Genomic DNA, 26779 nt, shown 5'->3' with positions numbered 1-26779 from the left:
CATAACATGTCCATTCCAGTTCCACACCATTTTACTAAGGGCCACATATGAAATTACTGTAGCTTGAGAGTTATAGTTCTGGACCATGTTCCTCCTGATACTCATTGGGGTGGAATGGACAAATACCTCCTTAAATTATAGGCCAGATAGATATCCTATTTAGCTCCATTTTGTATTAAATAAAGAGTCTCTACATTTGCTTAAATAACAATTATGTGTAAATAATTGTATATAATAATCTGTTATTTACCTTTACATTTTGTAACTATGGATACCCTAATTACAATTTGTTGTACTGAAACTATAACTGTTGTTAATCAGAATCAATGGTCCTATTGATTAGTATTGTGTTTTAGCAGTGAATAGGAACCCTGTGCTGCAGAACTTTGGATGAGAAGCTAGTGATCCAGGGAGTTGCTGTAGGGTGCTCCTTTTGCACAGTGGAGGCTAGTTGGACACTGTAATATATGTGGCTACAATAAATAATAAATTTAGACAATGTTATTTTTTCCTGGTCTGCCCATCATTAGTATGCCCAAGGTACACATGTATTGTGCTTGATGGAGGGACTGGCTTGCTTGTTAGGTGTGTGGCTAAGATGGTGCACATTTTGATGCATGTTGAAGCATCCTGGTGTCCCATGTGGGATAGGAAACATTTAAGGCAAGGCTGAAATATGCAAGGGTGCCAGTCATTCCTCTGAATGACACTGAGGTTAATGGAGGCAGATACATATTCTATATGTGCCCCCTTGTAGGCTCACTGCATTGTCTAATACATCCTATAGAGCAGCGTTGGCGAACCTATGGCACGCGTGCCAGACCCGGCACGCGTAGCCTAATCTGCTGGCACGCCAACGCTGCTTACGAACTGGCTAGATCTACATCTACTAGATGCTGCTGCGCCAGTTCATAGCCCGCAGACCCGCAGTCTCCCGGGAGGCAGAGCAGGGCTACGGGAAGATGGCGTCTGTAGCCCTGTACTGGAGACTATTTGTGTCTCCAGTACAGGGCTTCGGGCGCCATCTTCCCGTAGCCCTGCACTCTGCCTGTCAGCGCGGGAGATTGCAGGAGGATCGTCCGGGGGAGATGCGCTCCAGAGGCCGGCCGAGCGAGAAGACTTCTGTCAGGTGAGTACATTACTTTTTTTGCAGGTGAAATGTGGCCCACGGTGTTATTTTCTGCTAAAATGTTTCCCACGTTGCATTTATTTTCTGGTGAAATGTGGCCCTCTGCATTTATTTTCTGCTAAAATGTTTCCCACATTGCATTATTTTCTGGTGAAATGTGGCCCACTGCGTGTATTTTCTGGTGAAATGTGGCCCACTGCGTTTATATTCTGGTGAAATTTTGCCCACTGCGTTTATTTTCTGGTGAAATGTGGCCCACTGCATCTATTTTCTGGTGAAATGTTGCCCACATTGAGTTTATTTTCTGGTGAAATGTGGCCCACTGCGTCTATTTTCTGGTGAAATGTGGCCCACTGCATTTATTTTCTGGTGAAATATAGCCCACATTGCGTTATTTTCTGCTGAAATCTGGCCCACTGCGTCTATTTTCTGGTGAAATGTGGCCAACTGCGTCGATTTTCTGGTGAAATGTGGCCAACTGCGTCGATTTTCTGGTGAAATGTGGCCCACTGCGTTTATTTTCTGCTGAAATGCTGCCCACATTGCGTGATTTTCTGCTGAAATGTTGCCCACATTGCGTTTATTTTCTGGTGTCTGGGGTAACTGTTGCTGCATTTATTATTTAATGGTCATAGTTGGCTATATTTGCTGCTTTGGGGTTATGGCGGGTATACTAATAAATACCATCGCACAGTTTCTGCACACCCATGATGTGAATCCTCGTTTCACCACATCATGGCGGAAACACTGCTTTCTTATGCCTCGCTGTTACATCATTACGTTAGCTCCGCCCATACAATGTCATTTTATTAATACACAGGCCACAAGTAAGTGTATCAAGTCAAGGAAACTGGGAGTAATTTTGGTTTAAAAATATAAACAATTTGTATATGCTTTGTTTATTTACATGTTCACATAATAGTTTTCCTGCTACTTTTCAGTGTAGACCTTGATGAGGAATACTGCATATAGAAATGTAATTGGAGACATTTCCTGGAGCGTGGAGGAAATTCTGTGTATGTGTGTGATTATATACTCTTATCACCACATGGGGGAAGGGGCTTTATGCTTTTATTTCAGTATTACAGTCTCCGGTTAATAAGCATGTATTTTCTGAAGAAGCAGATGCTGTCTGTCAGTGGCATAGCTAGAGGTTATGGGGCCTGTCACAGGAGCCCTCAGTGGCTGACCGCACTTAGCCTTCTAAACGATGCCAGCGCACAGATCGTGCGAACTCTGGTCGCAGTCAATGCGCAGGAACCGTTAAGAATTAGCCGCAGACAGCTCAGAAGGGAGCCTGTGAGACACGGGTGATTACAACGTCACCCACTGGTTCAGAGTAAACTGCCACCACCGCGGTTACTATGGGACCGTGGGGCCCACTAACTGACTGACTAATCCTGCGAATAAAACGGTTAAACACACGATATTCTGTCTAGCCAACAACAAACAAACAGTAGCGTATCTTCAGAGACCCGGGATCATTTCTGTGTGTGTGCTGATAAGCAGGGTAGCGGAAAGTGAATGACTTGGAGAAAGTCGTTTATTCACGCAATATAAATAATTAATATATACAGACAATTATGAAAACCAACAATTATGAAAACAGTAATAGCCAGAATGAAAAATAAAAGAAGGGAGAAAAATACTTAGTTCCTGGAAAGATGTCCGTTTTGTGGGAAAAATCAGAGTTCTGGTTTCCAATCAAGTTCAAGCAAAACGGTTTCAAGTTCTTAGAGTTCTTTGTTCAGATGGGTCAGCAAAATGGCCACCAGCCCTATGTCCTCTGGCTGGCAGCAGCTTGTCATGAAGATGGTAAAGGGAGGAATTCCCCGCCCGCCTGCTGGCCAGGTGCTTTTGATGAAGCTGGTTTGGGGGTGTGGCAATGCCGCCCCTCTGAGTCACCCACCAATGACAGTTCATTCCCTCTGAGAGATTTTAGGGCTAAACTTATGAAATGCTGTAACTCCTGAACCATACACGTTATATTTAGGGGGGTAACAGCTTCAGACTTGTTGGAAAATACAGATTAATATGACATCAGACACGGCTAAGCCAGCGGGTCAGGCTCCTGAGAAGATTAATATCTCGATAACCGGACGGTCTATCCCAAGGAATTTCATATCAGCACGATGGCCAGATTTTACCGGACAAGACGATATGAATTTTATAGCTGTGCGACATACGGTTTTCGTATGCCGACAGGAAATCATATCACCCATGCTTTCCTTATGGCCCATGCTCGGTGCCGGATCGGCTGGCTTTCTATGGCCCCCCTGTGGAGCCAGTTTCCTGGTCCTTTTCATGGGGACATCTGCTGTAGGGGGAATGAGCTAGGCCCTGCAGGGAACCCTGCCACATGCGAGATTCCTGAGTGGTGAGGCATTCATGAGGGGTGAGGGGACTGCTTTGGCTCACAGGGGAACAGATCTCTGGATTTAAAACAACACAAAAATGTCGTTTTCGGATCGCTTGCATGACTGCACAGATCCGACAGGGAGCGATCAGGAAAGCGACTGTGAATTCTCTAGATTCACCTGCGTTTCTCACGGCTATTCCGTGACACCTCCCTTTCCTGACGCTGTGTAGAGGGTTGTCAGCAAGACATCCGTCGTAGCAGCCATTGGCGCTGTTGGGCGTAGTTCCCCCTGACACCGGGACAGCCCATCAGCGTTCCGGTGTCGGCCAACCTGGCTGACGGGTCTCGGGTTGCCGGTGCGGCAGGGAAACCTATTGGAGCCTGTGGCTCGGTTCCCCTGGACCGGTCGCGGTCTGCTACCCTCAGGGTTAACCCGACATGGACCGTTCTGGACAGGGCGTTTGCGCCACTGCAGTCGGACGTGGTGTCTGCCGGGACTGCTGACAACGGGCAGTGGGTTGGTTAGGTCAACAGCCAGCCCACGCAGGGTTCCCCTGCTAAGTGGCTGTGGACCTAAGGGAACCCCGCGGGAATCCCTGGACCTTCCCAGCTCCTGACAGACGGCACATGCTCCGCAGTAGTTTGCTACATCCCTGTTCATCCGGGGCCAATAAAACTGTTTCCGAATACTGGCAAGTGTCTTGCGGACCCCTGAGTGCCCTGTCAGAGGATTACCATGTGCGGATTTCAGCACATGTCCCCTGAACGCACTCGGGACCACAAGCCATTTGGTATTCGCGTGGGATCTACCTGTAGGGGGCTGTACAGACTCACTGTACAGTCTCCCACCTTCCCAGTACACCTTGAAAGCGGCCCCGTCTGCGAGGGGCTCAGCGGCTTGCTGCCTGAGCACCTCCAGGCTTGGGTCACTTTGTAGTGCGGCTGAGAATATGGCGCTGTCAGTTTCAGCCAACTGGCTCATGTCACACGAGGCCAGCGGCTGAAAGGTCTCATCCCTGTGGTCAGAGGAGGGGGAGGAGGCCGGAACCCCCTCCACCTGTCCTGAGCTCAGGTTCTGAGCAGTGCAGCTGCGCGGTACTGCTAGCACCGGTACACTGTCAGAATGGCACAGGCGGACATTACTCAAATCATCATTGCATGCAGTAATGACATTGACAGGTATAGACATTTTTTCATTACAGACAGGTTGTACAGTAAACTCAGGTACAGTTACAGCATCATCACAACAGACAGTCTGTACATCAAACTCAGGTGCCTTTGAAGCAGGCACTATTGAACCTGGTACCCTTGAACTGGGCACATTCAACCCACCTCCCCCTGGTGCTCCCCCAAGTGTATAAAGTACCTGGTGGTGGGTGGAGAGTCCGTCTCCTTCCGTGAGCGACAAGGCGGTCGTGGCAGGTTCATAGTAGGACACAAGCTTGCCCAAATCAGTCCCCAGCAACACAGGGACTGGGAGATCCTTCATAACCCCAACAATCCTTTCGTGGACCCCTCCCACTCCCCAATCCAGCTTCACTCTTGCGTGGGCTATGTGGAAAAGGGTGCCCTCTACTCCAGTAAGGGCAAGGGATCGGCTGGAGCTGATGCTCTCCTTTGGCACAAGATGTGAGTGAACTAACGTGATGTCAGCTCCGGTGTCTCGAAATCCGGTGACAACTTTGCCGTTCACTCTAACAAGTTGCTGCTGGTCGGTTCGGTCGCGGGTTTCCTGTCCGCGTGCAAACAGGACAAAATCTGATGATCCAGGCTGTGGTTCGCTGGCGGGTTGCCTCTGCTGTGGGTGAGGTGCAGGTGATGCAGATGATCCAGGTGCTGGTGGTGTCTGTCTCCGCTCCGGACAGTCGAATTTCATGTGTCCGGGCTGGCGGCAGTAGTGACAGGTGACCTCTCCAGGCGCGGCAGGCCTGGGTGCAGCAGCTGCGCTGGGTGGCCTCTGTGGCGGACGGCTCACAGGGGCAGGAGGGTCTGCCGAGGTATTGGGCTGACCTCCTCTCCAGCTGGATGGGACAGTTCTGCGGGTATCAGCCACCCGGGTAGTTGCAAAAGTCTCAGCAAGGTCTGCAGCGACAGTTGCTGAAGCCGGCCTGCGTTCTAGCACAAACTGGCGTACATCAGCAGGGCAAATGTTCAGAAATTGTTCCAGGACTATCAAGTCCTCCAGGACATCATAAGACCCTTTGGTGAGGCCTAGTGTCCACTGGCGGAGTGTGGTGAGCAAGCTGCTGGCCACATCTCGGTACGAATCAGAAGGCTTTTTCTGCCAGGCCCTGAACTTTTTCCGATAGGCTTCTGGCGTCAGCTGGTACTTAGTAATGATAGCGTCTTTTATAGCAGCATAATCATTATCCTTCTCCGCAGGCAATTCTGCGAAGGCATCAAGCGCTTTGTAGCGCAGCAAAGGTGTCAGATGTCTGGCCCACTGGTCTTGGGACAGACGATACTGACGGCATGCTTTTTCAAAAGACCGCAAAAACAAGTCAATGTCAGTGTCTTTTTCAATATTAGCAAATTTAAATTTTGCACTTACGGGTGCTGCAGCTCCTTCGGCAGGGAGGCTGGGCGGTGAACTCCGGCTGGCCTGTTGAACCTTTGCCATGTTGAGCTCATGCTGTCGTCTCTCCCGCGCCTCTGCGGCATCCCTCTCCGCGTGGCGTTCAGCAGCAGCAGCAGCAGCTGTGCGTTCCGCAGATTGGCGTTCCTCAGCCGCCTTGCGTTCTGCAGATTGGCGCTCCTCACGCATGTACTGCAGGTACTTGTCCAGGTCAGTCTCCATGAGCTTTTGTAATGCCTGCTGCATTACCGGGTCAGCACCCATGGACAGTCCAGTACTGGCCAGTTCCGGGCGAGTACTGTCAGAAACTCTGGGATTGGGGTCCACACTGACATTCTCCGGTGTAACTGTTGATGCAGGGCCCTCAGGATGCACAACCTCTGTACGGCCTGGAGTCTCAGTCTCTGGTTCCCCTCGATTGTCAGATGGGCTGGTATCCACCTCAGCGGACACTCCCGGCTCCCACAGTTGCTGGGTATCCCATCTGGACAAGTCGGCTATCAGGTCCCGTTTTGTCTTGCGGAGGATGCCAATGCCCCTCTCTTCGCAAAGATTTTCCAGGTCTGCTAGGCACATGTTCTGGTAGTTCCCGGACATTTCCATGCCAAATAAAATAAAACTTTGGGGAGGGGTACTGGCTACACAGTCTCTCTGTATATATAAAAAATATATTGCCTTCCAGCTACACCAACGAATTAGTTCGTTTCTCGATAGCGCTAGCGCTATCGTAGATACTTTCAGCACAACACAGGTCCCAACCGCTGCCTAACACTGTCACAGGAGCCCTCAGTGGCTGACCGCACTTAGCCTTCTAAACGATGCCAGCGCACAGATCGTGCGAACTCTGGTCGCAGTCAATGCGCAGGAACCGTTAAGAATTAGCCGCAGACAGCTCAGAAGGGAGCCTGTGAGACACGGGTGATTACAACGTCACCCACTGGTTCAGAGTAAACTGCCACCACCGCGGTTACTATGGGACCGTGGGGCCCACTAACTGACTGACTAATCCTGCGAATAAAACGGTTAAACACACGATATTCTGTCTAGCCAACAACAAACAAACAGTAGCGTATCTTCAGAGACCCGGGATCATTTCTGTGTGTGTGCTGATAAGCAGGGTAGCGGAAAGTGAATGACTTGGAGAAAGTCGTTTATTCACGCAATATAAATAATTAATATATACAGACAATTATGAAAACCAACAATTATGAAAACAGTAATAGCCAGAATGAAAAATAAAAGAAGGGAGAAAAATACTTAGTTCCTGGAAAGATGTCCGTTTTGTGGGAAAAATCAGAGTTCTGGTTTCCAATCAAGTTCAAGCAAAACGGTTTCAAGTTCTTAGAGTTCTTTGTTCAGATGGGTCAGCAAAATGGCCACCAGCCCTATGTCCTCTGGCTGGCAGCAGCTTGTCATGAAGATGGTAAAGGGAGGAATTCCCCGCCCGCCTGCTGGCCAGGTGCTTTTGATGAAGCTGGTTTGGGGGTGTGGCAATGCCGCCCCTCTGAGTCACCCACCAATGACAGTTCATTCCCTCTGAGAGATTTTAGGGCTAAACTTATGAAATGCTGTAACTCCTGAACCATACACGTTATATTTAGGGGGGTAACAGCTTCAGACTTGTTGGAAAATACAGATTAATATGACATCAGACACGGCTAAGCCAGCGGGTCAGGCTCCTGAGAAGATTAATATCTCGATAACCGGACGGTCTATCCCAAGGAATTTCATATCAGCACGATGGCCAGATTTTACCGGACAAGACGATATGAATTTTATAGCTGTGCGACATACGGTTTTCGTATGCCGACAGGAAATCATATCACCCATGCTTTCCTTATGGCCCATGCTCGGTGCCGGATCGGCTGGCTTTCTATGGCCCCCTTGTGGAGCCAGTTTCCTGGTCCTTTTCATGGGGACATCTGCTGTAGGGGGAATGAGCTAGGCCCTGCAGGGAACCCTGCCACGTGCGAGATTCCTGAGTGGTGAGGCATTCATGAGGGGTGAGGGGACTGCTTTGGCTCACAGGGGAACAGATCTCTGGATTTAAAACAACACAAAAATGTCGTTTTCGGATCGCTTGCATGACTGCACAGATCCGACAGGGAGCGATCAGGAAAGCGACTGTGAATTCTCTAGATTCACCTGCGTTTCTCACGGCTATTCCGTGACAGGGCCCCACAGCAAAACTTTAATGGGGCCATCAGATGTAGGCACTCTTGAGCAATGTCACTTGCCGCAGCCTCTACCCTATGAGATATGAGTTAACTGGGCTATTTATATTCTCATGTAATCTACACTTCTTATAGTCGATGAGCAATGAGTTAAAGTGATGGAAGAGGAACACAAGAAAGTTAATAATAAATCTACAAACTTTGAACGTCACAGTTTTTGTTATTTGTAATGTATGAATTGTTGAAGGTGATATTGACATTGTTGTTGTGCAATGTCCCATTCAACACTACTTAGTCTAAAATTATTTGTTGAAATAAAGGGTAATTACTGTTAGTATTGATTCTTCTTACATCCATGTTTTCCTATATAATAACTGTAAACCTTATTTGCTTAAATTTTAGTCAGAGAATTAATATCAAAGCAAATTCCGAAACTGTCTCCATCATTAAACTTTGCCAGGAAAGCAAAAAGGCAAAATGGCAGCTCATCCTCTAGTCAAAGCAGTGCATTTCCAGAAATGGTATCTATTGAGAAGATGGCCAGCACCCAACAACAGATTCAAGCTTTAACAGGGGAGTTAAAAAGTCAAAAGGTGAACCTCTTTGCTAGACTTATTTCTGTAATACATTTTTGAACTGGAGTCTGCTAATGATGTATTTTTACAGTTCTTTGCTTTTCATGCATACATTAAAGTGGCCTTTCCTGTTCTGCAGACACATAGGGCAATCATTGGATCTGAACTTCCTGATTTGCCCTTTTTGCATGTATTTCCTATGTATTCCTTGAAAAATGCTCCAGTGGTCAGTAACAATGTCATTGATCCCCACAATGCTGTGTGGGCGTGGCAATACATTATTTGTCAAAAATTGGAGCATACAAATAATTGATCAATATACTCTCTGAGCTGAACAATGATGATTTTACTATTTTGTACCACACAGTTTTGATCAGATATCTGCAGAAATCCTTCTAAACATCAATTGAACTGACTCCACTTCCTAAGGATAATTTGATTCCAATTAATCTGCTAATGCCCTGATTTCTTAAAATGATTTTTGTTTGATTAATTGGGTTAATCAAACTGAACATCCATCTGATTAAAACATGCATAGTGTGTGCCCTGCATTATGCAGATGACATCTGTCTGTATAGTCCAAAAAGTATTTTACAAACATTACCTGTTTATATATTTACCTTTCATATAACTGGTCAATGGGATGCTAATTAGCCCAACTTGCTTGCAGATTTAATGCCGGTGGTGCTTAGAATTGGGTCACTTAAAATTTAAAAGAAGTTCATTTGACTGGCCTAGATCCCAGCTGCATACAATTTGCATTCAATTATAATGCAATTATTTGCATCTAATTGACCATATCTGCTTACAACATGATCCAGTCCAAATTACCACAATAAGCATTCTAGTTCATCTTGTCACCAGGTAGCCACCCTGGCGTTCTATTTCCCCAGGATTTCCGTGCAAAAAGTGGTTCAATTAATTTCCAATAATTTTCAACCAATTTTTTTTTTCCAATCATTTTTTTTTTTTTATATTGAATTCAATACAGGTTATTGTATTGAATTCAATAAAAAAAAAAAAGTGTTTGCTGCGAGATTTTGATGATGCTGTGTGACATTGGTGCCATCAACGCCGATCGACGGGGGACATGTGATCGCCAAGGGAGAAGCAAAATCCGCCAAGGGACATGGAAGAAGGCACTGGAGAAGCTGTCAGAGGTACGCGGCGAGGGATCAGCATGCCAATGGTGAGTATAAGACCCAGATGTATAGCCAGATGTATTAGCCAGATGTGCAGCCAGGTATAGTTAGCCAGATGTGCAGCCAGGTGTAGTTAGCCAGATGTGCAGCCAGGTGTAGTTAGCCAGATGTGCAGCCAGGTGTAGTTAGCCAGATGTTTTGCCAGGTATATAGGGAGCAAGATGTTTGCTGGTGTATAGGAGACAGATGTGCAGCCAGGTGTATAGGAGACAGATGTGCAGCCAGGTCTAGGGAGTCATATGTATAGGGAGCTAGGTTTGCGGGTGCCTCTGCCCCCCCCCAACCCCATTGCCCCCGATGCCCCCTAACTGTGGCCGGGTGTCCCTTCTGTGGGGGGGGGGCTCCCCTTCTGTGCTGGCTGGTAGTGGCCGGCGGGGATCCCCTCTGTGGGGGGGGGGGGGGAATCCCCATACTGTGCGTGTGGGTGGCCCTTCTGTGTGTGCATTGGGGGGGGGCGGCAGGTATCATCCTTCTATGGGGGCTAGTCGTGGTTGGTCGGGGACACCCCCTTCTGTGGTGGGGGGGAGGTGGGTGTCCCCATCTATGCGGGCTGTGCAGGGATTCCCCTTTGCCGGCGGGTGGCTGGTGCGGGGATCCTCTCTGTGCGGGGGGCCGGGGGGATCCCCGTACTGTGCATGCGGGTGACCCTTTTGTGTGTGCGGGGGGGGCGGGTATCCCCTTCTATGGGGCTGGTCTTGGCCGGTCGGGGACACCCCCTTCTGTGGTGGGGGGAAGGTGGGTGTCCCCATGTATGTGGGCTGCCTCTCCCTCCTCTTCCCCCATCCCTCCCTCTCTGTCCCCCGTGTCCCCCCCCCCCCATCCCGTGTCTCCCCCCTGTAAGAAGCCCTGATCTACTCACCTGAGGGCTTTCTCCTGCGGCGGAAGCGGCACACTTCCTCCTCCATCGCGAAGTCTCGTGTTCTCTGTAATTACAGTACGCAGCTTGGTGACGTCACCAAGCTGCGTACTGTAATTACACAGACCGGGACTTCGGCGATGGAGGAGGAGGGTGTCCATCGCGGCCGGCGCAGGAGAAAGCCCTCAGGTGAGTAAAGCAGGGCTTCTGACAGGGGGGAGACTCGGGGGGGGGGGGACACGGGGGACAGAGAGGGAGGGATGGGGGAAGAGGAGGGAGAGGCCACCCACAGCCCACATACATGGGGACACCCACCTTCCCCCCACCACAGAAGGGGGTGTCCCCGACCGGCCAAGACCAGCCCCATAGAAGGGGATACCCGCCCCCCCGCACACACAAAAGGGTCACCCGCATGCACAGTACGAGGATCCCCACCCGGCCCCCCGCACAGAGAGGATCCCCGCACCAGCCACCCGCCGGCAAAGAAGGGGAATCCCTGCACAGCCCCACACATTCTCTGCCCCGCCGGCTGCACAGGGATTCCCAGGGTGGCTGGATGCTAGTTCTGTATGCTGTGGGTAGCACAGATCGCTACCCACAGCGTGCTGACAGGCATCCAGCCATCCTGGGGAATCCCTCTGATGAGGGAAAAGTGCAGCCGGCGGGGAAGAGAAACAAGAAATCTCCCTGGCGGTATTGACGAGCTCAGCTCGTCAATACCGCTTTCAGCAAGTTTTTCCTGGACGAGCTGAGCTCGTCAATACCGCCAGGGTGGTTAATATTGGAAGATTATAAGCATTGTATAAGTTGGCTCCAGCTGACTAAACTTTTTTATAACTATAAGCCTTTATACAAAGTATTTGCAGAAGAACAAATATAGGGTACCACAAACAAGGTTAGCAAAATAATATTGGGGTTACTTTTTTTGTTGGGGAGGGGGAGGCGTTAATAACATTATAGAGTGAAAACAGCTTCTACCACTGTGTGATACTTTATTATTATTATTATTTATTTGTATAACATATTACGTAGCGAATACATACGACAATAACTACATACAATGACACAAAGGATGACATATCTAACAAAGTTATACAACATAGGACAAAGCTATACAAAGCAAACTGAGTACAAAATACGTGATCATGCGATTTTAGGCTGTTTAGGTAGGCCCTGTAATACAAGTACGAGGCTGTCATAGGAAAGGAGCACACGATCATGCAGACTACACTAGGGAAGGGAGGACCCTGCCAAAGGCTTACAATCTAAGGCTAAAGCTTAAAGCGCTGCGGAATATGTTGGCGCTATATAAATTAAAAAAATAATAATAATAATAAGGGGAGTGGAGGTGGACACACTAGGTAGGTTACATTCTATGTTAACCACTTAAGGACCGCAGCGTTAAACCCCCCCAAAAACCAGGCCATTTTTCACTAAATAGGCCACTGCTGCTTTAAGGCCTCGCTGCAGGGCCATACATATCAGCACACAAGTGATCAAGTGATTCCCCCCCTCCCTTTTTCTGCCCACCAACAGAGCTCTCTGTTAGTGGGCAATGATCGCTCCCCCAATGTTTATTTTTTTATGTAAATATTTATATGCTTATTTTTTAAATAAATGTTACCTTTTTGTTTATATTTTTCCCTACCCCCGCCAGCCAATCACCATGATCAGTTGTCATAGGCATCAGCATATGACAGCCAATCACTTCTGTCTCCCTCAGGGGGACAGCCGTGTCACATGGCTTTCCCAGTACAGCGCTGCCTTAGATCGCAGCGCTGTACCAAGTAAATAGACAGTGTTTTCGCTGTTTAACAGTCTCCGAGCAGCGATCACCAATGGAAAACTGATGGCGGATCCTGTGCGCGATCCCCTGCAATCCCCGTCCTTAGCCATTCACGCTGATCGGCGGGAAGTGGTCCTGGGGCTGCTGCCGCCTTCACGCCAATTGGCGTGCAGCGGTCAGCAAGAGGTTAAAGTGAAGTTGAAGTGAAAATAAACTTGTGCAATAATTGTATGTGTATTGCTGATAATAATATAAGTATTATAGTAACATAGAATAGAGACTCATATTTTTATTTTCAGCCTAATTTTTAAGATTGCATCAGACTGTCACAGCTGAATTTAGAATCTACACTCTGCTTTGTTAAGCTGAAAAGGAAGCATAAGTAATGAGCCTTTGAATATTCCTGCCCTAAAATCTTAATAAAAAAACCTCCTCCTTAAAAATATCAGCCATTTAGCTTCCATTTACTTTTCAGGAAACTGGGCTAAATTTAAAAAAAAAAAACAACGGTTGGACAAGCTCATTGCATAGATAACAGCTCATGTTTTCTTAAACTTTTGCTGTACTAGAAAAGAAAATGGATCTTCAAACAATTAATTAGGACTAGTATTATATGTACCTATGTTTATCTCATCATGTCACTTCCGGTATGCTTTAACCTTCCTGGCGGTAAACCCGAGCAGAGCAGGAGGCTATCTCAGCCCCTGGTGGGGCGATTCGCACCATTCAAAGTGCTAGCCGCGCGCACAGCACAGCTTGATCGCCGCCACTCTGCGGCGATCGCCCGCATGCAGCGGCGGAAGAGGGCCCCCCCGCCAGAGCCCTGCGCTTCCCGGACCAAGGCAGCGCTATGGGCTGTATCGGAGGCGTCTGACGTCAGGACGTCCATGACGTCATTCCGATCGTCGCCATGGCGACAGGAGAAGCCAAACAGGGGAACGCGTTATATACGCGTTCCCCTGTTTGCTATTGATGCCGGAGACGATTGCACTAGAGGGACACATGCGCCCTCTAGTGGTGCTTCATGTAGCTACCACTCTGGTAGCTTTACATGAAACCAAAAAAAAAATGGATTTCTGCCTATTTTGCAGAAAAAATTAACCGCCAGGAGGGTTGAAGTGGACCCAAATTAAAAATACAAGATTTTCAGAAACAAAATCTATTTTCTAAATTATAATAATAAATAGCAGCCTTTTTTCAGCTGCATGATGACAAATATAAAATATTTTACATTCAGGCCTCTTTCACAGTGGGACGTTGCGTTTGATGCGACGTTAAGGTCGCATAACGTGCCCCTAATGCAACGCATTGAAAGACTATAACTTGGACGTTATAGTACATTCTTTAGCCCTGCGTTTGGTGCGCACAGTGATGGAACGAAAACTGCGCATGCGTTACATTAAAAAAAAAAAAAAAAAAAACATTACTGAGCATGTGCAACACACACAACGCAGCAGATTTATTGCTAAACACACAGCATGCAGCACTTTCTAAATATTGCTACACATTACACACAACGCAACGTGTGCACTGTGAATGTTGCACAGACTTTTTTTCTAACGTGCGACTTTAACGCAACGTTGCACTGTGAAAGAGGCCTTATTGGAGGAACCCCTCCCTTCCTTACATATTGCCGGGACAAAATCCAGCAAACTGGTGGAGTAGGTGGTGTCCGGCAAAGGAGGAATTGCTAATGGCTGCCACCTCTATAACCCTAGTTATGAAAAGAGAAGGGTGAAAAGCATGCACTGAAATGCTCATAGGCTTGAAGGAGTGTTTATTTATCTTTGTATGTGTCAGCGTGGTGCAACAAAAGATTTTGAATTAAAAAAATTAAAAAATGTTTGGTTTGGGTCCGCTATAGGATATTTTGTTACAAAGAGATATTTTTATTTCTATTGTTTTTCAATTGTTGCACTAGGATCTAGTAAAACTCTTGCACCGTGCCCTTGAGTCTGCTCACCAGGAGAAGAGAGCTTGCAATGACTACCTCAGTGCAACAGATGAGAAAGATAGACTTGAACTGATTCGTCACAAAGTAAGGCAAATCGAAGACCTGAGACAACAAGTTCAATCTATTGAAAAGGAGAAGAAGGAGCTGGAACAGTGTGTTAATGTCAAGGATTTCCACATCACTGAACTGCAAGAACATATTCAGCTGTTAATGGAGAAAAATAATGCAAAACAGGAAGTAATCCTGAAACAGAATGAGCAGCTTATTAGTCACACAGATCCAGAAGATCCCAGAAATATGTTATATAAGACTCTACAGCAGCAGTGCAAGAAGATTGAATATTTAATGGTGAGATTACTTTTGAAAACACATGTATATCATTAAAGGGACTCCGAGCAGTGCAGAAACTATGGAAAGATGCACATCATTTTAAAGCTCTCTTTCTCCTCTTTCCAATGATATATAAACCGCCACCCTACGCCTTTTAGTTTTCGCTATTTTCGCGTTTGAAATTGCTGCAGCCGTGATTTCGATCGCGAAAATAGAAAAAACTGAAAGGCGTAGGGCAACGATTTAGGTGTCGTCAGAAAGAGGAGAAAGAGAGCTTTAAAATGATATCCATCAAGCCATAGTTATATTGTATTACACAGGGCGACTTTTTGTCAAAGTCAGCAGCTGCATTCAGCAGAATGGAGCTGCTGACACTGGGGAAAGTGTCGTCCTGTGTAATACAATATAACTATGGCTTGATGGATATCATTTTAAAGCTCTCTTTCTCCTCTTTCTGACGACACCTAAATCGTTGCCCTACACCTTTTAGTTTTCTCTATTTTCGCGATCGAAATCGCGGCCGCGGCAATTTCAATCGCGAAAATAGCGAAAACTAAAAGATGTAGGGTGGTGGTTTATATACCATTGGAAAGAGGAGAAAGAGAGCTTTGAAATGATATGCATCTTTCCATAGTTTCTGCACTGCTCGGAGTCCCTTTAACTATAGCGGCTATCAATCAGTATAGCCACAGCACCATACCAAGTGTTATTACCGTATATATGTCACCCTGGACTCCGCACTCTCCTTCACTCCCCACATCCAAAACATCACAAAGTCCTGCAACTTCCACCTTCGTAACATCTGTAAGATTCACCCTTTCCTGACCTCTGCCACCACCAAACTCCTCATCCATGCCCTCATAATTTCCCGCCTTGACTACTGCAAGGCCCTGCTGTCTGGTCTCCCTATAACCCGAATATCCCCACTGCAGTCCATCATGAAGGCGGCAGCCAGAATTATCCACTCCTCCCATCCAGGGCTGTATTTAGGGTTTGGGCTCCCCTAGGCACCCCAAACCTATGGCGCCCCCCCCCCCCGGCATTGGCGGCACGCACGCGGAGCGCGCCGTGGCGAAAAAATGGGCGTGGCCACATAATGCAGTGGGCGTGTCCATAACATACAGTGGGTGTGACAAATTAAAACTTCCTAGTAAGAGTGCAGCCCAAAGTCGCTGGGGCCATGTTTTCTCCCCGGGTATGAGTAAAGTGACCCTAAAAAAGCAAGTAAAAAATGTTCCCCCCCCCCCCCCCCCCTCCAAAAAAACAATAACAAAAAAAAAAAAAACACATTAGCCAGTGTTCTCTCGCACAAAATAGTGGTAGGTATTAGATTGTGAGCTCCCCTGAGAAAAGTCAGTAACATGACTGTGTTCTCTGCAAAGTGCTGCAGAATATGTCAGTGCTATATAAATACATAATAATATGGTAGAACATTAGAATATGGCAGGATTAGATTGTAAGCTCCTCAGAGGATAGTCAGTGACATGACTACGTACTCTGTGAATTACTGCTGAAGATGGCAGTACAATATAGTACAGTGGTATGGCAGCATGGTGGCGTAGTTGTTAGCGCTCTCGCATTGCAGCGCTGGTTTTCCGATTCGAATCTCAGCCAGGTCAACATCTGCAAGGAGTTTGTATGTTCTCCCTGTGTCTGTGTGGGTTTCCTTCAGACACTCTGGTTTCCTCCCACATCCCAATGCCATACGATACAGATAAGTTAATTGGCTTCCCCCAAAAAAATTGGCCCTAGACTACGATACATACACATATGACTATGGTAGGGATTAGATTGTAAGCCCCTCTGTAGGACAGTTAGTAACAAGACAATACATAATCTGTACAGTGCTGTGTAATATGTTGGCGCTATATAAATATTTAGTATTAGTATAGTATAAAGTAGCCATGTCTATAGGTGTCCCCAATGTAGACATACTATAGGTGTCCCCAGTATAGATAGCTGGCTATAGGTATCCCCGAAATCACTGGGCCCCAGGAGCGTAAAAATAGACCCTGCAAGGGATGCTGCCGCAGGGGGGGCCAGAAGCCACAGGGGGCCCCATGGGGGGAGAGGTTTATTTTCCCTGTCCTGAGACACTGACAAGTAATGGCACGGAGAGGGGAAAAAAAACTTTCTGCTCTCTGCACAATTGTTCTAATGACTGCATCTGCTCAGCTACTGATAAAGAATCGTAGAAAGATTTGTAGACAGTCCCTATTCAGTATGTAGCAGGCTCTTGTGTACAGCGCCCAGCCACCAACCTCTACCCCTCCCCAAGTGCTGTGTACTGTAGTGATGCTGGAGAAGATTGCAGAGCCAGTCCTGCTCCATCAGAGATGGACAGCGTGAGTGTAATAAGCTGAGGCTGGGAGCACACTGTATGTCTGTTTTCTGTACGTGTTTTCTGCACACCATGTGTGTCTGTATGTGGGAAAACATGCAATTTTTATCACAGGAGCTAATGTAATTGATAGAGAAAATGCGTGCAGTGGTTTGCTGCTGTCCGTTTTATCTGCATGGGGAAAACAAATTCAAGTGTGCACTAGCCAATTGATTAACATTGGTTCTCCGGTTACCTGTGCAGAAAGTGAGGGGGGTAGGGGGCCCCATCCAAAGTTTTGCAGGGGGGCCTAGTTACTTCTAGTTACGCCCCTGCTGGGCCCCCTTGCGAAAATTTGGATGGGGTCCCCCCCCATAGGTGCCAAATAATTATAATGGGGCAGCGTTTCACTATAAAATAATCGTAATGCGGCAATGTTTCACCATAAAATAATCGCAATGAGTGCAACATTTCACCAGAGAATAATCGCAATGAGGGCAACATTTCACCAGAGAATAATCCCAATGAGTGCAACATTTCAGCAGAGAATAATTGCAATGTGGGCATCATTTCAACAGAAAACAATCACAACGTGGGCAGTATTTCAGCAGAAAATGTCCCCAGTTTAGGTAGTAGGTTTATAGGTGTCCCCAGTTAAATAGTAGGTATATAGGTGTCCCCAGTTAGATAGTAGGTATATAGGTGTCCCCAGTTAGATAGTAGGTATATAGGTGTCCCCAGTTTGATAGTAGGTATATAGGTGTCCCCAGTTAGATAGTAGGTACATAGGTGTCCCCAGTTAGATAGTAGGTACATAGGTGTCCCCAGTTAGATAGTAGGTACATAGGTGTCCCCAGTTAGATAGTAGGTATATAGGTGTCCCCAGTTAGATAGTAGGTATATAGGTGTCCCCAGTTTAGGTAGTAGGTATATAGGTGTCCCCAGTTAGATAGTAGGTATATAGGTGTCCCCAGTTAGATAGTAGGTATATAGGTGTCCCCAGTTTGATAGTAGGTATATAGGTGTCCCCAGTTTGATAGTAGGTATATAGGTGTCCCCAGTTTGATAGTAGGTATATAGGTGTCCCCAGTTTGATAGTAGGTATATAGGTGTCCCCAGTTTGATAGTAGGTATATAGGTGTCCCCAGTTTGATAGTAGGTATATAGGTGTCCCCAGTTTGATAGTAGGTATATAGGTGTCCCCAGTTTAGGTAGTAGGTATATAGGTGTCCCCAGTTAGATAGTAGGTATATAGGTGTCAACAGTTAGATAGTAGGTATATAGGTGTCCCCAGTTTAGGTAGTAGGTATATAGGTGTCCCCAGTTTGATAGTAGGTATATAGGTGTCCCCAGTTTAGGTAGTAGGTATATAGGTGTCCCCACTTTAGGTAGTAGGTATATAGGTGTCCCCAGTTAGATAGTAGGTATATAGGTGTCCCCACTTTAGGTAGTAGGTATATAGGTGTCCCCAGTTAGATAGTAGGTATATAGGTGTCCCCAGTTTGATAGTAGGTATATAGGTGTCCCCACTTTGATAGTAGGTATATAGGTGTCCCCAGTTTAGGTAGTAGGTATATAGGTGTCCCCAGTTAGATAGTAGGTATATAGGTGTCAACAGTTAGATAGTAGGTATATAGGTGTCCCCAGTTTAGGTAGTAGGTATATAGGTGTCCCCAGTTTGATAGTAGGTATATAGGTGTCCCCAGTTTAGGTAGTAGGTATATAGGTGTCCCCACTTTAGGTAGTAGGTATATAGGTGTCCCCAGTTAGATAGTAGGTATATAGGTGTCCCCAGTTTGATAGTAGGTATATAGGTGTCCCCAGTTTGATAGTAGGTATATAGGTGTCCCCAGTTTAGGTAGTAGGTATATAGGTGTCCCCATTTAGATAGTAGGTATATAGGTGTCCCCAGTTAGATAGTAGGTATATAGGAATCCTTAGTTTAGGTAGTAGGTATATAGGTGTCCCCAGTTAGATAGTAGGTATATAGGTGTCCCCAGTTAGATAGTAGGTATATAGGTGTCCCCAGTTAGATAGTAGGTATATAGGTGTCCCCAGTTAGATAGTAGGTACATAGGTGTCCCCAGTTAGATAGTAGGTAGGTATATAGGTGTCCCCAGTTAGATAGTAGGTATATAGGTGTCCCCAGTTAGATAGTAGGTACATAGGTGTCCCCAGTTAGATAGTAGGTACATAGGTGTCCCCAGTTAGATAGTAGGTACATAGGTGTCCCCAGTTAGATAGTAGGTACATAGGTGTCCCCAGTTAGATAGTAGGTACATAGGTGTCCCCAGTTAGATAGTAGGTACATAGGTGTCCCCAGTTAGATAGTAGGTATATAGGTGTCCCCAGTTAGATAGTAGGTACATAGGTGTCCCCAGTTAGATAGTAGGTATATAGGTTTCCCCAGTTTAGGTAGTAGTATCAGTGCTGCAGCTAGCTAAATCAGCTTACACCAGCAGTGAAAGGGTTACACACTAGAGACAGAGAGATGCTGGTTTGTGTGATCAGGGCTGACACAACAGGCAGATAAGACCAATGAAGTGGAAAGGAGGTGTCCTCTTACCATAGAGAGTGCCTGTGATGTTTGTGCAGCCAGTGTCCCTCTCCCCTTGAGCTTGATGAGGCAGGAGGGAGAAAACCTGACGCTGCCGCTGCACAGAAAAGCTGCAGACATCAGGCAAGACAGGGACCCTTGCAGAGTCATTTTAGACGCGATGCCTGCTAAGCTGTCAGGAAATGAATTATGCAGCTTCAGGTCGCACTTCCGACCCTACCGCCTGCAGTTCATTGGCCAGTGGTGTGCTCTGTCACACACTCACAGGCTCAGCCCCGCTGAAGAGGAGATCGGGACTAAACCACTGCCAGGCATGGATGGGGAGGGCAGGTGCCAGCTGCAGCTACCCTGGGCTGGACCAGACTCGCCCCCAACCCCCCCCCCTCCCCCCCTTCCTTAAAAAATAATAATAATCCAGAGGTCCACTCCAGAGGACCAGAGGAAAAATATTAAATAAATTAAATAACACACCATATAGGAGGCCGCCCCCCCCGAGGGGCCGCCCATGGCACCGGCCCACGGGTGCCTCTTAAGAGATACGGCCCTGCTCCCATCGCTCCACCACGGCGGCTCCCCTCTGTAAATCCCTCCACTGGCTTCCTATCCATTCCAGAATCAGATTCAAGATACTGTGTCTGACCTACAAATCTGTTCACAAAACCTGTCCAACCTACATTCTGAGCGTACACACCTACCTGCTCACTCCGCTCCTCCAATGAACCACCCAGTCCCATGCACGCCGCCAGGACTTCTCAAGAGCTGCTCCAACACTATGGAACTCCCTACCTCCACCCATTAGGGCAGCCCCCTCCTTCAACATCTTCAAGAAGGCCCTCAAAACTCACCTTTTCACTCTGGCCTACCACTCCTGACAAGTGCTCTAAACCCGCAGCTGAACTCTGGTCCCTACCTTTCATGTCCCTAGCTCTCCCTCTAGATTATAAGCCTTTGGGCAGAGTCCTCCTCCTTTTGTGTCCTACCTGATCATGCACCTCCATTACTGTGAACCCATGCTATGAATTTGAGTGAACCTAACTTGCCTAATCTCCATGCTCCCCTCCAGTGACTGACTAAGCATTACCTTGTACTAATACTGTGCTGTGTGATCTGGTTTTCTTGTATTCCTGTATTGTCATTTTGCTGTATGTCACCCCTAAATATTGTCTGTAACTTAAACTAATGTCCAGCGCTGCGTAATATGTTGTCATTTTATAAATACAATAAATAAATAATACTCATGTATAAGCCAGCCTGCATATAAACCAAGGTACTCACTTTTCCCTTAGAAACCAGGAAAAAGTAAATGACTTGCGTATGAGCCACCTCCTCAGTATAGCCCCCTACCTAGATGTGCCACCCGTATAAGGCACCCCTCTCCCCAGTATAAATAGTCAGATGTGCCCCCAGTAGGCAGCTCCTCTTCTCATAACCAGATGTGCCCCCAGTATGAAGCAGCTACCCTCCCCATAGCCAGATGTGCACCCAGTATTAAGCAGCCCCCCACATTGTGAGCAGAGTGACCTGTGCCCTCCAAGTGCCCCTTTACCCTACTCCCCCCCCCCCCCCGGGCTTTTAAAATATGTTATAAAAAAAAAGTAATATATATTTTGTACATGAACTGTTTTCATCTCTGAAACATTGTAACTTGAGTCATTTGTACGTAGGGATTGCATCGCTTGTTTTAGTGCAGGGGTTCTCATCCAAAAATACTTGCTAACAGTGCGTGCTTTGTAGACCTTTGCTCATGAATGATTAGTAATTAGCCCACCTCATCAATGACTTAAACACCTGTTTTTTGGCGAGGGAAAACACAAAACATACAGTGTTTGGGATCCTCAGGACAGTGTTCAGAACCCCTTATCTATTGAGATTTTTCTCCCTCTGATTTGGGCATCCATGACACAAGGTGGCTGTGTTAATCTCTTGTGAGGTTAATGGTGTGACACAGCACCATTTTATCACAGTTAGAAGAGGATAAAGGAAAGCACAGTTTATATAATGTAATATTATGTGTATAATACATAGTGATATGGAGAATCTGGCAAACCCGCAGATGAAATTGATCTCCACTTTAATATGATGGTATTGGGAAAATTGGTCACATGGGAGGTGCTCTGTTAATTTAATCTAATAAAGCTAACAAAGAATTGATGTATGTAAAAGTGGGAACAAAGTATGACTGTTTCATTTCTTGCTTTCCTTCTAAAGGATGATATTAATGCCTACAAAACACAGAATCAGTTTTTAAACTCAGAAATCCACCAAGTGACTGAGCTATGGAGAAACACAGCAGAGAAAGAAACTGCTTTTCTTATGAAGGTAACATAATGATTCTTAAAGCTGGGCACTTCCTTTAAAATCTAACACCTCTCAAAACTGTTACAGTATTTCCATTCTGCTTACTTGCTGCTATGTATGCAGAAAATACTATATGCAGCTTTCATTAAGAAAAAGTACAGTATTTAACAGGTTTTTTTTGGTTTAGTATTTTTTTTAATTAAAATGTTATGCAATTAAAACCAGGTAATCAACAAAGACAGAATGTTGCAGTTACTTCTCTAACAGAAAATGGATTTCAAGCAATTTGCATTATATGACACTTCTTACTGACTTCAAATATAAATAATGATACAGTAGAACCTCTACTCAGCATCAGAATGTTTATATAAAGTCATACTGAAGGGTTTTGTTTCTCATCCTCTTTATGCTTTTTACTCCTCTGTGGTTTGTATTTAAGCTCAATCGGATTGGCCATCTGATTCGATCATTATAATTGAATCGGATGAAAATCGGTGCCGCCAAGTGCATGCCCGACCGACAATGCAAACAATTTCAGCCCGAAATTGGTTGCATTAGTCGATCACACATGCTGCAAAATGTAGGGCCGACTTCCCTGATTGGGTGCTTGGTGGTTCCTGCCTGCGATATCAGGACGAGTGACAAACGCATCGAAACCCCTGGCGCTGTCCCCCAATATTAAAGTGTACCAGAGACCTCGTTAAGTAAAGATTTGATACTTACCCGGGACTTCCTCCCGCCCCATAAACACGCCTGAGTCCCACGCCGTCCTCCCGCGGTCTGCCGTTTAGCCGTGATCAGCCCTGGTAACTGGCTCAGTCGGGTCCAACCTGGGTCTTCTGCGCATGCCTGCTCTCTGGTTTACTTTAAAGGAATCATCAGCGAAAAAAACAAAAATCAGCTTTACTCACCTGGGGCTTTCTCCAGCCCCTTGCAGCTGACTGTCCCACACTGACAGCTCCGCTCTCCGCCGCCATCCCGGGCTCCCCGCACAGTGCAGAGGCCAACCTCGAGGTCATCCTTACTGCGCCTGCGTGAAGCGCTGCTGTCAATCAAGGCCACGTTGTCTGCGGCTTACTGTGCAGGCACAGTAGTTCTGATGATTCCTTTAAATGTTCCCCCCGATGCCACATGCAAGCTATACATTACCTGTCCGAGGCCTCCGCTGGCTCCCGGATACTCAGTTCTCCACACGCGCGTCCCTCACGTGGTTGCATAGTAAGGGCGCATGTCAGACATCACACACGCGGCCACGCTACTAGGCAACCACGAGGTGTGTGTGTGGAGAACTCCTACCTAGAAATGCTTTCCCCGATGATGAATCTGCGGTTCTAGGCTTAGATTTAAGTCCCCCTCTACCACTACAGAGCCCTCTGAGAACTCATCTAGTTTGTTTAAGAATTGTTGTAGGAACCCCACTTATCCTGAATTAGGTGCGTAAACCGCCCCCTATGTCATTCTCCGGGAATTAAAGAGGCCCTTAACTATAAGAAATATCCTCTGTGCGTCTCCCGTCACCTCCACATTCTCAAGTCTCACGGAGTCTGCCATAACTATGGCCACTCCCCTACTGTTTGCCTCCGGATTATTACTGTAGTACGCTACTGGCAATCTCCTGTTAGTTCATTTCGGGTGCTGATCCCCTCTAAAATGTGTCTCCTGGAGAAAGGCTATATGTATTTTTGATTTCTGCAAGTTTTGTAATAGCATTGCTCTTTTTTCGGGGATGTTTAAGCCATGGACATTCTGGGATAACATATTAACCTGGGACCTCTAGTCCTCTTTTCATTATGCCATTTTTACGCCTGCAGGAGCCACATTCAATCCTCTTAGCTGTAGGCGGAGGAGGAGTGCCATTGCGTGAAACTAAATATAGGAACATATAGACGGGTGTAAAAGATAGGCCCCGACAGAAGAAAAAACCCCAGCAAACCCCCAAAAAATAAAAGTAAAAAGGCAGTCTATTCTGCCCTTCATATTGTAGTGGACGGCATCCACTCTCCCCTAACCGGGGGTATTTGAGTATTTTTCTCCTTTGGTGAGATGTTTTATGGATGTATTTTAATCATCTTAGTAGGATATTGCCTTTTTTATATTCTATTTGGCAGCTATATTAAAACAGGAAGTAGGGTTTGTTTATCCCTTCATTGCCACCAGATGTCCCTAGTGATACATATATGTACAAAAATGTATTTTTCAAGTTTGATATATATGTTTATGTGGGAAATAGAGAAGGATGATGATGGAACTCCATGTTATACATAGTCCACGCTCAGTTGTTAAAATAATGTATATAAAGTTGTTCTGCTATGCATGACGCTGTGTCATTCATTACATCATTTATGACAAAGCCAGCCAGAGAGAACTATGTGGCATGCCATGTCTGGTAGTAGCCATGGACTTGAACTTTTCTAATAAACTCTTAGGCCTGAGTCCCACTGGCAGCGCTTTTCTATGGATGATTTTTTGAAAAAAAATCGCCATTCCTCAAATGGGATCACACACATAGAATTATGTTAGCAAGAGCTTTTCAAATCAAAAGCTCCTAAAAAAGTGCTAGTGGGTTCCATTCACAGTGGGGTGTTGCAGTGCATCATAATGGACAGATTCTAATTTATAGGAAATAATGTCGGGGACTTCCGGTATTGTGCTCATGTAGAGGAGTACACAGGGGGACTCAAAGGGGCATAGAGGAGGACACGAGGGGGACGGGGGACACAAGGAGGACGAAGGCAGGCACATGGAGACTCAAGAGGTACAAGAGGCCATGAGGTACAAAGGAGGCATAATACACAAGATGCCCCTTCACCATGGTTGCACCAGGTTTAGTGTATATTTTTTCGCCTGGTTTTTGTCCTTTAATCCTAGATGCGTCTTATGGTCAGGATCATCTTATAGTCCAAAAAATACGGTATGTAGAAAGGCATTTTCCACCTCCAACCTGATAACTAAAACTGTTGATTTAAATATTAAAACTTTCCCTTATTTTTTTTTTAGTGCTCATACTTGGAAGCTAGAAATTGCCAAATAGAGAGCAAATATTTAATTGTTTTGCGAAAGTTGCAAGAAGCCCTGCCATATCTGGATGATGATTACTGTGAAGTTGTAAAAAATTTGGTAGAAGATGCTTTGCAGTCTGACATAAAAGAAGTTCATAGCCCATTGGATGTGCAGTTTAGTACACTCAGGTAGGCAAATGATTGTATCTATGATATGTGCATTGCTGTACTGTATTGTGTTTATTGTTAGTCTCTTTAGTGCCAGTATTGCTACTGTATTTATTATATCACCTGCACAGAGAGCATAAGCTTTTTTTTATTATTATTTTTTACTTTTAACTATTTAATTAGCATAGTTGGGTGAATGAATCTTCATTTGCAAAAATGTATTTTTTGTATTCAAAATGTATTCGAATAGCCGGGGGAGGGGGGGGGGGCGTGGCTGCCGGAGACTGAGATGGCTGTGTGATCTGTGAGCTCTGAGCACACACAGCAAAAAACGGCACAAATCACCACCCAGCCCGGGCCCACTCTTCACCAAAAGATGGGGGACCCTGCAATGGAGACAGAGGCATCCAGAAAACGGAGGAGACTCCCAAAAAAGCTCCCAGATTTCCTCCAGGAGATGAGAATGCGGGCAGAGAAAAACAAACAGGCCCAAGATGGCGCTGCTGCACTCTCACACTCCCAGCTGCACGCAGACCCAGCTACTGCAGGAGAGTCCACCGCTACCCCCTCCTCTGCCACACAGCTTACTTGGGACACAGGAGACCCTGCAAAGCGTTCTTCCTCACCAGAGCTGACGTCTCCATCCTCAAGCAGCCCTTTGAAATTCAAGCTTAGGCTGCATAAGGATGATAAGGAGGTAAGCACACCGTCTATTCCTCCTCCCCCACAACAGCAGGCAACCATCATTGAGTCATTCCCAGCGTCAGAGGCATATTTAAAGGATCTGCTGTTATCTTTTAAGGCATCTCTCCTAGCAGACCTACAAACTTCTACTAATGCGATGCAGGCATCCATCACTGATTTACAGGAGAGGGTGTCATTTACAGAGGACAAACTAGCTGATGTAGCCACAGAATTCAATGCTTTAGTTGATGTGGCAGATTCAAACACAAATGATATTTCCTGGCTCAAGCAAAAGTCCACAGATTTGGAAGATAGGAATCGTAGGAACAATTTAAAATTTAGAGGCATTTCAGAAGAAGTCCAACCTATGGAAATCAAATCTTACTTACAGGAGTTGTTAAAAAAGGTACTGCCAGATTGTACTCGCTTAGAGCTTTCTATAGAGCGAGCACACCGACTCCCAAAGCCATCATACTTACCTGATACCACCCCAAGAGATGTGATTGTGAACTTCCTATGCTTCCATGTTAAGGAGGAACTACTTTTTTTCGTTAAGAAAAACGGATCTTTACCTGCTCCGTACAACAAAATACAGCTATTTGCTGATTTATCTGCCGCCACAATTCAGCAACGTAAAGCACTAACCTCTCTCACTAAGCATTTAAGAGACCTACAGATTTCCTATCGTTGGGGTTTCCCCACAAAGTTACTGATTAAGAAGGATGGCGCTGTTACTTTCTATTGCTTCTATGGAAGGAGGTCTGCGCTTCTTAAAGGAACATAAGCTACCATTACCCCCTCCTGGTCAACTAA

At 46.2% G+C, this 26779-nt stretch overlaps 1 protein-coding gene across 6 annotated transcripts in view; it reads left to right on the top strand.

Moving 5' to 3' along the window:
- Positions 1–26779, top strand: part of TBC1D2 (TBC1 domain family member 2) — a 161907-nt gene that overhangs the window by 83579 nt on the left and 51549 nt on the right. For 5 of the 6 annotated variants that reach the window (XM_068233713.1, XM_068233711.1, XM_068233715.1 and 2 more), the window contains exons 6-9: positions 8640–8830; positions 14578–14958; positions 22026–22136; positions 25113–25303. In XM_068233713.1, the coding sequence (XP_068089814.1) occupies positions 8640–8830; positions 14578–14958; positions 22026–22136; positions 25113–25303 (874 nt within the window). The remainder of the gene's footprint in view (positions 1–8639; positions 8831–14577; positions 14959–22025; positions 22137–25112; positions 25304–26779) is intronic. The other variant, XM_068233716.1, reaches the window with a different exon arrangement.

The sequence above is a fragment of the Hyperolius riggenbachi genome, chromosome 1, assembly GCF_040937935.1.
Source record: "Hyperolius riggenbachi isolate aHypRig1 chromosome 1, aHypRig1.pri, whole genome shotgun sequence".
Taxonomy (NCBI): domain Eukaryota; kingdom Metazoa; phylum Chordata; class Amphibia; order Anura; family Hyperoliidae; genus Hyperolius; species Hyperolius riggenbachi.
This window is presented reverse-complemented; position numbering and strand designations above follow the sequence as displayed.